Here is a 12,017-nt window from a genome sequence, read left to right on the forward strand (position 1 = left end):
TTGACAAGATGCAACAGGCGTGACGAACTTTGTAGACCGAAAAGCTCCGCCTGCTTTTGGTGCCACAATCTCCACCCACGAGCTCCGTACCACGAGAGATAAATAAATTAGACGACACAAGAGGCGTGGCGAGCATGGCAGCACGAAAATCTTCACCCACGTATCATAAAAATGAAATATTTTTTCAAGGAAAAAACACATAAATAATTTAATTATGCATGTCAAGTACTGAGATTACGCACAGCTTTGCATATCATGGGAGCTTTTCGTGCTGAGATTCTCTTCCAAGGGGCTCCATCCGATTTCGTCCCGTAATATCCGATTGATTGGAGCGAGATAAATCCCAATTACCCCTCTCCGTAAATACTTTGTACTCTACCAAATAAAAAGGCAGTCTACGACTTTTCCTTTTTAGGCCGTGCTTGCGTCCTTCAGAGTTCAGACTCAGGAGGGTCCAGAGCTTCCGTCGTCCCCCAGGAAGAGCGAGGAGCAGGAATTCACCGCTCTCGCCACCAAACCGGCGATTCGGTGGCCGATCAAGGTACGCTCTCTCCACGATTTCCCCTGCTTCTCGTAGATGCTCTCATGTTCCTGTTCTTCGGATTAGGTTTCCCTGCTCCGCCCTCTGAACAAAAACATGATTTTTCTCTTGTTCGCTGTCGATGATACCTCTAGGGCGCGTGGCGTCAGTGCCTTCTTTCCTCCGATTGGAGTCTCTCTCTCTCTCTCTCTCTCTCTCATCGAATTCGAGTTCTTGGACCCCTTGTGCCGATTTCTTCTGACGGCCGTCGCTGATTTCCCCCAAAAGTATCAGTGAAGTGTTCTCAACGACATGATCCAGCTTAGTATTTAGGTTCAGGCTTCATGGCACTTGTTGGTTTTTCTCTGTTTTCCACTTCAGGTTTCAGCCCACAGCTAAGCGAATTTCAACTTATAGTACTTGTCTGCCACCGTTTGATTCCTTAATACTTTGAATGAATGAAGGAAACCGATCATCTTTTTCATTAGATTAGATGGCATAAACTTACTCCCTCCGTTCGAAATTACTTGTCTCGGAAATGGATGTATCTAGAACTAAAATAAGTCTAGATACATCCATTTCTGCGACAAGTAATTCCGAACGGAGGGAGTATTTGTTAATTTGTAAGGCTTTGAATTGCGGCAATTTCAATCATGCTTGTGCTCTTGCCAAGGATAGCGGTTGGTGAATGGTTGCCCCCATGCCGTCATCCTAGTCTTCACCATACACAAAGTTTAAGGACTTTGGAAGGATATCCAATCCAAGTCGTCACACATAAAGTTAAGGACTTTGGGTGGATATTCAATGAATAATTCGGCAGCTTCGGGTTTTTTTTTCGAAAAGGGTGAACTTCGTTCTAGAAATAATAATTCGAGTATCCTGGATGGTCCAGGTTCACCAATCATCCCTAGCCCTATTCTTTTGCAGCGACCGATTATCATTTAGCAGCTACGCATCTCGCAGTTATATCGCTAGTTTTCACTCCATGTTTTCAAACATACATCACAAATTAAGTTCGTGCCGACAATACCTTTCTGTTTGTCAATTGTGCCGACAAACCATTGCGATTGGACAGCGATTAATGTGTCAGATTATCAGAAACATCGCGTCTGACCGACCGCGACGCGCCTCGCTATCTCCCCTTCTCCTCCACACCACACGTCTCCTGCTGAAACATCCGTTTATTTATGTCGAGAATACGCAGTTCGGAAGTACAGTGCTGAACTACTGATGCTTACATCTCTGAATTTTGGCAGGTGTTCGTGGAGGAGGATCATACAAGTCGATTGATCGGACGCTGGGAAGATGTTGACCAGAAGACCGCAGCAAGGATGCAGCAGCGCTCTTCTGCTCGCGTTCCTCCTCGTCGCCAACGCGTCAGGTAGTACATGCGCATTGTCTAGCGTTTGCTTTCGGTTGGTTCGGTGGTCGCTCGCTTTCTACTCCCTCCGTTCGGAATTACTTGTCACGAAAATGGATGTATCTATACGTATTTTAGTTCTAGATACATCCATATCCGAGACAAGTAATTCCGAACGGAGGGAGTACTTTCCATTATTCAGATTCCTTCCTAGTGTGACCTTGAAATGCATCGCCATGAAAGTGTAGACTGTAGGGTAGATGTCCTGGACAACTTTTATATATATTCTGCGAACAAACGCATTCTGGCTTGCGGTTGCTGCGCGATCATTTTCAGGCCTTGATCCCTTGTGAAAATGGCCATACTGCATTTTCGTGTAGCGTAGAACCGCATTTTTGCACGGAGACTGTAATAAAGCTGAAAATTATCTTTGTATTCCACTACTTAACAAGTGAACGAAATATTTCAGCATGCATGCACCAATTTTTGCGATTTCTGCATTGCGATTTGCAGGCACCTTCTCTGAAGAGCAAGAAGCTGAGGGGAGCAAGAGGCGGTCGCTGGCGACGGGGCAGTTCTGCGTGGCAAAGCAGGGCGCGGACCCGACGGCGCTGCAGACTGGGCTCAACTACGCGTGCGGCCCCGGCCACGCCGACTGCGGCCCGATCCAGCCCGGCGGCAAGTGCTACAAGGCCAACGACCTGCCGGGGCTCGCCTCCTACGCCTACAACGACTACTACCAGCGCAACGCCGCCTCCGGCGCCAGCTGCAACTTCAGCGGCACCGCCATGACCACCCAAAACGACCCCAGTAAGCACCACCCTACTCCTCCCTCCCCTCCCACACCCACGCACGATCTTTTTCTTCTTGTTCTTCCCGGCGGGCTCTGATTCTTCCCTCCCTGTGGCTCCTCGTTTGCAGGCTCGGGGCAGTGCGTCTTCGCGGGAAGGTGAGCGTGTATCTTCGATGTGCATGCATGGCGCGCCACTGTATCGAAGTTCACAACTGACATGTGTAAACGTTCACGTGCAGCTCCATGTCGGGAGGCTCCAACGGCACGACGCCGGCGGCGAGCGCCCCTACCAGCCTCTTCCCGCCGTCGACCTTCACGCCGGGCTTCGGAGGGGGCCCCACCAGCTCCTTGACCCCTCTGGGGGACGACGCGGACAGCGTCATGGCCGGCGCTCGCCGGGCGCTCTGCGTGCTGCTGCTCCTGCTGCCGCTCTTCTTCTTCTGATCCATGCCTCCGCTCCACTGTAAATTCTACTCCATGGCATGGCATTCGTTGCATTTTACTACTAGAGAATATTACTATCAGGTTACATGGGAGGGAGGAGCTCTAGACTCTAGAGTGTTATCATCTTTACATGTTTTTGTTCTTCACAAGTGAACCATCATTGGGTGTACATGTCAGGTCGGATCTTCTATAAACCAAACTATATTATATACTATAAAGGATGTTTTTTGTCAAGAAAACTTTCGATTTATTCATTTTCAATCATGACAGTACAACAAACATCAGAAATAATGAAAATTACATCCAGATCCATAGACCACCTAGCGACGACTACAAGAACTGAAGCGAGCCCAAGGCATGACGCCGTCATCGCCCCTCCCTCGCCGGAGTCGGGCACAACTTGTTGTAGTGGACAGTCGGAAAGTCGTCGTGCTAAGGTCTCATAGGACAAGCACATCAGAACAGCAACAGCCGCCGATGAAGAATAACGTAGATCAAAATGATCCAACTGAAGACACACGAACGTAGACGAACAACAATCAGATCCGAGCAAATCCACCGAGGATAGATCCGCCAGGGACACACCTCCACACACACCCACCAACGATGCTAAACGCATCATCGAAATGAGGGCTAGGCGGGAAAACCTTTATTCCATTTTCAGGGAGTCTCGTCTTCCTGAGCAGGACACAAACACTAATAAAACTCAAAGGAACGATTAACAACGGAGCCCTCTCACTGGCCCTTGCCAAGATCCACCGCGCCTCCATCGCCCTACAGCCACTGGAGACGAAGTGGACCTGCGGTAGCGCCGGCGAGAGGCATGAACCCTACCTTTTTCTGGAAGAGGAGGAGGCGGCCGTGTGAGGGATCGATTGCAGACTCGTGGTTGCACAAAAAAGGATGTTTTTTCCTTTTGAAAACCTAGGCACTTGCCCGACTTTAGCCAACTGAAACCCTTACGGTTTAGAAGGTTCTAATATATGTTCATGGAAATAGCGAAAACAAACAGGGAAAGGAGGTCCAAGGCGCTCCGCGCCACATACAACGAACAATATAGACCCTCACTAGGGCCAACTGCTCAACAGCCCACACACACGCGATGCAAACTCAACACGGGCCTTGGCTCAACAATCAAAGCACACACCGCACAAAGAAGGAAAGTGTCGATCAATCATCATGGCCATGGCTCCCCTACTTGAGCACCCTAGCCTGGATGCAAAGGTGTCGACTGAAGCCGGCAATGGTCGACGAGTCTTGAGTCTTGCCTGGTGGTTTCCATAATTGCATAGAAATAGTCATTTTATATAGTCAATCACTAGTACTTCCTCTCTCTCAATTTACAGGGCGTGTGCGTATCCCTAGGTCATCAATTTGACCAACGTAATACAAGTCATATATTACAAAAAATATATTAATATAAACTTTAGATGTTCTATTCTCAAAAGGTATAATTTTTGTGTTATATAGTTTATATTTGGGTGATAAAATTGGCAACCTAGGTATACGCGCAGGACTTGTAAACTTAAACGGAGGTAGTACATAAGGTCGGTGCTCGGGGTCGATGAACAGTGCTCCCGAGCACTCACGTTGATGTCGGAGAGAATTGAAAGGATCGATATAGTTGACTAGAGGGGGGGGGGGTGAATAGGCAACTAACAATTTTTAGCTTTTCTTTATCAAATTAAACTTTGCATCAAAGTAGGTTGTCTAGATATGCAACTAGGTGAGCAACCTATATGATGCAACAACAACAAGCACACAAGCAAGCAAGGGATACAACACAATATAAGCTTGCACAAGTAAAGGTGAGAGATAACTAAGAGTGGAGCCGGTGGAGACGATGGTGTGTTACCGAAGTTCCTTCCCTTTGAGAGGAAGTACGTCTCCATTGGAGCGGTGTGGAGGCAGAATGCTCCCCAAGAAGCCACTAGGGCCACCGTATTCTCATCACGCCTTCACACAATGCGAGATGCCGTGATTCCACTATTGGTGCCCTTGGAGGCGGCGATCGAACATTTATAAACAAGGTTGGGACAATCTCCACAACTTAATTGGAGGCTCCCAACGACACCACGAAGCTTCACACAATGGAATATGGCTCCGCGGTGACCTCAACCGTCTAGGGTGCTCAAACACCCAGGAGTAGCAAGATCCGTGAGAGATTAGTGGGGGAATCAAATTTCTCTTGGTGGAAGTGTAGATCGGGGCCTTCTCAACCAATCCCTAGAGAATCAACAAGTTTGATTGGCTAGGGAGAGAGATCGGGTGAAATTGAAGCTTTGAGCAACAATGGAGCTTGGGAGGGAAGAGGTGGTCAACTTGGGTAAGAAGACCCCCCTTATATAGAGAGAGGAAAGATCCAACCGTTACCCACTAGCTCAGCCCGCGACATGCGGTACTACCGCACCGACTTGCGGTACTACCGCTCCCGCGACAGAGACCAGACGAGGCCCTGTTGCGTTAAAGCAACGAGCGGTACTACCGCGCGTCCTTGCAGTACTACCGCCAGGCATGGTTCGACTAGGCTGGGAAGGCACGGATAATAAAATTACATCTGTGGCTACTTCCATTGTGTTTTGATCCATGCAAAAATCCGGCACGATGCTACCGCACGCAAGGAGAGATACTACCGCGTAGAGCGCGGATGTAAAAAATTACTTCCATCCCTACTTCCGCGCATGTCACTGTGCTGGGCTAGAGGCCACGGTACTACCGCGCCTGAGGAGAGGTACTACCGCACAGCACAGTACTACCACTTCCCTGGCCGGTACTACCATGGGCCACTGTGGTACTACTACTCCCTTGAGTAGTACTACCGCATGCCGCAGCACAATAGCACTTGGAGTCCTTCATTTTGTAGAGACACGGATAAACGGTCGGTGCTCCAAAGAAGCAAAGGGAAGGTGGTGCACAGGGACAAACGTGTACATGTTGATTCCACCCTAACCTTTCCTAAGCGGACCCCCTCTTAATAGTATGGCTTTGCTACGACCCAAATCCACCGGAAAAAAACGTAGAGAAATGTCGTCTTCTCTAGGCTCCGAGGGGCACTGAATCGTCTTGTGCCTAGACATGAGATATCTGAAATGCTCAATGCACACGATTAGTACGCAAATGCATTGTCATCAATCATCAAAACAACATAGGGAGAAATATGCCCTTACAATCTCCCCATTTTTGGTGGATTGATGACAATACGGGATTTGCACATAAGGATATAAAACTGAACATAAGCAACCCCAACATCTATAAAATATAGACATGCTCCCCGTATATGTGTGCACTCTATAGATATGTTTTGGACTGCACGACACACATACTGGGATCAACACTCCCCCTATATTTTATAGACAAGGCATTCCTTGCAACAATATAACTGACACTAAGCATGGAGGCAAGGTAATGTATATGAGCATAAAGGAAAAGGGCACAAGATCACATAAGCTCACAAACTACTAAGCATAATATACGATAAGATAAGCTTGAGTGCATATGTCTCACACCATATGATAGTCTCGGGGACTCACACGAACACAAACGCAAACCAACAAAGCAAAGCAACACGAACGAAGGTCCAACGAAATGAAAACAAAGAGACACGACTCGCAAATCCTACACTCTCTCCCCCTTTGGCATCGAGACACCAAAAAGGCAGAGAGGACACCTACAACACAGGTGGTAGCTTCCTCTGTAGAGATAACCCAACAATCTCCTCATCGGTCTCGGCAGCGGGAATGGACTCCTCCTCTGACTCGGTCCACTGATAGCCCTTCTTCGTCATCCAGTCAGCCTCAGGAGTGATGTTCTTCTCTGACCCGCTCTCCAGGATCTCGCTAAACGTCCTCAAGACCCTCTTGTCGCGCTGGCGACTCTCCTTCTAAGAAACATTTGTCTTGTACTACCCCTTGGCCTGCATGCAGAACAGAGCCTTCATCTTTGCCTTTAGCTTCTTAGCCCAAGAGGGCTCCGCAGATGGAGGAGCGTACCCCGCAGAACTGTCCTCAGCCTCCTCCTCAATCTCGTCCTCATCAACATTCATCCTAACAGCCTCTGCCTTAGCCCGGGTAGTGGTATTGGCCCACTTGTTCTTCTGACGCAGCTTGATAGGCTCGTGGCGAACCCAGTTTGGAGCAGAAAAGTCTTCATCTGGAAAGAGCTTCTCCCAAGTCTTTGAGATCAAGAGGTGCAGGTATGGACCATAGATGGGAACTTTGTGATTGTAGACTGCAAACCGGAGCTCAACTCACATGATATGGGAGATGTCCAGAGGTTGGGTAACTTGACGATGTGCCTCCTCACAAAGCAGCATCATATCCACGAGATAAGCATGCACCTTATCCTTGCCACCAATGCGCGGAAAGAGAGTGTTGCGGAAGATTTGATGCATGACGTCAAGGAAAGGGTTGAGTACCCAAGACTGCGTGCCATTGGCTAACTTCTTCTCCACAAGGAACAGTTGAAGCTTGTTCTTGTTGGCGGACTCTGGGTTGCCGTGAGGGCGGATACCAACGGGCACATTGAGCCCCTCATCACGAACATGCAGCATCTCCATGAATTCCTTCCACTTAGCAGACATCCTCTTCCCATTGGTCATCCAAGTCATAGTCCGCCCCTCATCCGTGTGGAAGTGGACGGAAGCAAAGAACTCAGACATGATCTCTGGGTCAAAGTCCATGTGGAACGTGATAAAGTCTTCAATGCCAAACTGCTCCACCAAGTCCAACGCCTCACCAAAGTATGCCCGGTCCTTTCTCAGATGATTCATATCAATCCACTGCATTGGAACATAGATGTTGTGCTTGGACTTGATCACATTGATGTAGATGAGATTCTGCTGCTTGGTCCAGAACAACTCATTCCCTCTGACATTCTCATGAGGGTTCACATAGGGGTTAATCCTCCTTCGAATGATGAACTCGGCTTGAGGCATCTCGTCCATGCCAACGGTTGGCTCCTTGAACTTGTTGCGGTCTTCTTGACATTGCGTTGAGGGGCATTGGAGCCCTCAGGTGCTTGTTGATTGCGAAGCCGCTTGGAGCTCGTGTCACGGCTGGGATTCGAGCGATGGACATTAGAGCCACCATCTATGACACACAACATAAAACACACGAGAAGAACGAGAAGGGTCATTGCAAAGACCAAGGCCAAAACAAACAAAACAAGTAGAAACAAACGAAACAAGGTCGAGTCAGTTTTCGGGTATGGGGTCCTGAACTATGCGTATAAGGATCGAAGGTAACAGGAGGCAGGGACACGATGTTTACCCAGGTTCGGGCCCTCTTAATGGAGGTAATACCCTATTTCCTGCTTGATTGACTTTGATGAGTATAGGGGTTACAAGAGTTGATCTATCTCGAGATCGTAATGGCTAAACCCCATATGTCTAGCCTGTATGATTGTTATTGCTCTACGGACTAAACCCTTCGGTTTATATAGACACCGGAGGGATCTAGGGTTGTACAGAGTCGGTTTACAGAGAAAGGAAGGTGCATGATCCGAACGCCAAGCTTGCCATCCACGCAAAGGAGAGTTTCATCCGAACACGGGGAAAGGTTTTTAATCTCTTATCTTCACGGCCCATTAGTCCGGTCCATATCACATAGCCCAGACGCCCGAGGACCCCTTAGTCCATGACTCCCTCAGCGGGGTCGAGGTTCGTCTTCGGCGAAGTCGGAGTCGCTTGCTCGGAGTTTAGGGAGGGCGATGACGCATCTTGGGAAGAAGTGATGACGATGACGTCTGAGTGTATCTTGATGGGGCCCTCCTTGTTGATGTGTGTGTGGAGTATCTTTTATGTGTGCCGCTCGGAGGTTTGTGGCGGTTTTAGTCCGGTTTTCCGTTAATTAACAGACAACTCTCTTCTGCTTAATTAATGGATGAGGCAAATCTTTTGCCTCCGTTTCAAAAAAAAAGCATTCCATGTCCTGGCTTGTTAGGGGGGGTACGCGGGTGTGCAGGCATGGAGATGGTGGGATATGAAAATTTGCAGGCGTCGGATGGCACGAAATCTGCAGCCACACCCCCTTTTACTCGCTCACCTCTAGCGGAAGACAACTCAAGCCACAGTTCTCGGCATCGGCAGCAGCACCGACTTACCAATGGTGCAGACCAAGATCTCCGGCACCAAGACGTGGTCCTCCCCTTCGTGAGCTGCTCGTCCCCTTCGTCTCTTCCACCTCGTCGTCGACATAGGCGAGATTGTGCCGTCATGGAGATAACAGTAAGAAGCATATAACCACCATGCATCCCTCCACCGTCAGGTTGTTAGGTAAGGTGTAGGGTCGATTTCGCCGTTACTTAGTACGACATCGATTTCGCCGTTACTTACCACAACATCGATTTCAACGGGGCGAACCAATGAAGCTGCTCCTTCAGGCATCAACATTCTTAGGCCCTGCTTGGATTGGCGTTTCGCCACGGAATACACCTATCGTCGGTTTTCTTTCCGGCTCAAAATCAAGTGTGGCCGGTATTATACACCTGTAAAATAAATACAGGTGTATAAAAATACCCCCATGCCAAGCGCGACGTTAGGTGTGATTCGTGCTTGGGTCATGTTAGTCCACATCGGCCCGGGAAAGTCATACATCTATAAAGGATCATGAACTTTTTTTTTTTTTGCGGGAATATCGTGAACTTTGGTTTCAAGGTTTTTTGATACCAGAAAAAGGGTCTACAGGTATTTCGAATCAAATTCTCTATACACGGGAATGCATATGTATGTATCGCACGCAACATCACAGGATCTTGTAAAAACAATCCTTGGAACGAATCCCCAACTACGGTCAGAAGGAAGAAAACTCAAGCCTTTCACGCTTTTCTGTCTGCTCTCGCCACCGCCGCTCCCGCCGCTTTGGACGCCGCCTTCTCCAGCCGGAACCTCCGGAAGTCGGCGACGAGGCCGACGTCCACGTCCCGCTTCATCCTCTCGGCAAGCGTCGACAGGACCTGCACGCTCCAAGCTTTCAGTTCCACATTTCTCGGCGAGAACAGAGATTTTGTTAGGCACAACACAGCGATGTCAGCAGCACCACGACTTGGCGCTCGATGCTTACCGACTCGGCGACGCCCCGGAGGACGGCCTCCGGCACGATCCGCAGGGGCGGCGGGAGGGCGACGGTGATGGAGATCTCGAGGTGGCCCCTCAGCCGGCTGCCGCGCCGCTGGCCCCTGTCCGCGTACAGCGACCCCCGCACGCCCAGGTCGAAGCTCGCCGGCGTGTAGCCGCTGTCCAGCCCCCTCAGCTCCCACTCGGTCTGCATTCACAGCCCAGACGAGAGCAGCACATTGTAAACTTGCAGCCGTGCGGATAGAGACAAAATTGGCAGCATACGTGAGCAGGGAGGGCTGTAGACGCACGATTCGTAGGTCGAGCCCGCCGGCGCCGCGGTTGCGCAGCTGCATCACGACGACGGGGCGCACGGTGATGAGGAGGAACTCCAGCGGCAGCATCTGGATCCTCCACTCCTCCTGCGCAAGAAATAATCGATCGATCAGCCGCAACGCCACCGTCGTCCTCCCCCCACTTCCCTGCGGGGGGAAGATAGAAGATTCAGTAATTTCAGTTACATCGCTGAGCTGCTGGCTCCGGCTCTCGTCGGGGAACATGGCGCGGAACACGCGGGGGCGGTCCTGGAGGTACTCGTCGAACGACACCTGCAGGCACAGCCCGTCCGCGCACGCGCGATGAATCAATCAATCAATTCGACCCGCGATTTCATCGAATTCCAAACCCCCAATGCGGAGATCGATCGATGTCAGCGCTTACCCCCGGGGGCTCGTAGAGGGGCATGTCGGTGTCGATGCTGGAGGAGTAGGTGACGGCGTCCGGCGAGGCGGACGACGGCGCCCCGGCCCCCGCTGCCCGGGCCGTGGTCGTGACGGCGCGCCGCGGCGGCCTCGACTGCGGGGGAGCGGAGCAGACCAGCGTTCTCACGGGCGGCGTGGAGGCGGTTGGGCGACTGGTGCTGCGATTCGCGGCAGGCAGCGGCCGCGGCCGGTGGGCTGTGTTGGGGGCAGCGGCGGCCATGGCCGGCCGGAGTGCCGTGCCCATGCCCATGCCCAATGCTGCTGAGGTGGGCACGCGGCAAACGGAGACCACTCCTTTTCCCCGTGTGACGGGGTAGGGGGACTAGGGACAAGCGGTGGCTGCTCGGCGTGTCACTTGTCAGGTCTCTGGTTACGGAGGCGGGCCTTGGATTCGCGCCGCGGCACCGAGGCCGAGGCTATCCGGTTCTGGTCAGTGGTGCATGGGTCGCTTTGGGAGCAAGCGTGGAGGCCCGTATGCACGGAAACTTTTTCTCCATTCGGACGTTTTTGCTAGGTGTTTGGTTTGAATCTTTTTCAAAAATGCAGTCTACAATTTCTAAGTTCTTTTTAGAAACACAATACAAACGCGAGCATTCATATACACACGCACCTAGTTTCTATCGCTATGAATACCTCCGAAAGATTGAGTCGGCAGATCTTGAGATCATTAAAGTCGTTGTAGATGATTCTTAGTTGATGGACATGCCACCACTAAAAAATATATTTAGGAAAGATTGTCCAATGACTATTTTTCTCATTTCTCGTGAACATCTTCTTCTTTTTTCATTAAACAAACCTAGCTAATGGCCTAGGACCTGCAAGTCAATGACATGTACGACAGTGGTCGGCAAGGTGCGGGGCGGCGTGGTGGCGGCATGCTGGGGTGGTGTGGCGTGGGGCGGTGTGTCGGTGGCATGGTGGGGGTGGCCCAACATGGCGGCGGTGCAAGGGTCTCATCTCGTGAAAGTTCAGACGGTTTCTTGTCTGCCAAATTATACAGAAAGGGACATCTTTCCGTAAACATGAGGGGAGTTGGCACAAATTATACGAAAAACATAGAAAACGAGACTGCGAAAGCCATTGGAGAG

The 12,017-nt window shown here is 50.4% G+C and overlaps 2 protein-coding genes across 2 annotated transcripts; one reads left to right on the forward strand and one right to left on the reverse strand.

Annotated features, from left to right (window-relative positions):
• The first annotated feature begins 306 nt into the window (after positions 1–306).
• On the forward strand, positions 307–3,351 carry LOC119362862 (PLASMODESMATA CALLOSE-BINDING PROTEIN 3-like). The gene is made up of 5 exons (XM_037628136.1): positions 307–541; positions 1,777–1,901; positions 2,394–2,690; positions 2,802–2,829; positions 2,913–3,351. Exons 2-5 carry the CDS (start codon positions 1,826–1,828, stop codon positions 3,115–3,117), a joined length of 606 nt encoding a protein of 201 aa, XP_037484033.1. The 5' UTR covers positions 307–541; positions 1,777–1,825; the 3' UTR covers positions 3,118–3,351.
• Positions 3,352–9,727: 6,376 nt separating this feature from the next.
• Positions 9,728–11,277, reverse strand: LOC119362863. The gene is made up of 5 exons (XM_037628137.1): positions 10,889–11,277; positions 10,690–10,776; positions 10,480–10,590; positions 10,176–10,376; positions 9,728–10,068 (listed from the first exon to the last, which is right to left on the reverse strand). Exons 1-5 carry the CDS (start codon positions 11,177–11,179, stop codon positions 9,931–9,933), a joined length of 828 nt encoding a protein of 275 aa, XP_037484034.1. The 5' UTR covers positions 11,180–11,277; the 3' UTR covers positions 9,728–9,930.
• Between the last annotated feature and the right edge of the window lie 740 nt (positions 11,278–12,017).

The sequence above is a fragment of the Triticum dicoccoides genome, chromosome 2B (assembly GCF_002162155.2).
Source record: "Triticum dicoccoides isolate Atlit2015 ecotype Zavitan chromosome 2B, WEW_v2.0, whole genome shotgun sequence".
In the NCBI taxonomy this organism is placed as follows: Eukaryota; Viridiplantae; Streptophyta; class Magnoliopsida; order Poales; family Poaceae; genus Triticum; species Triticum dicoccoides.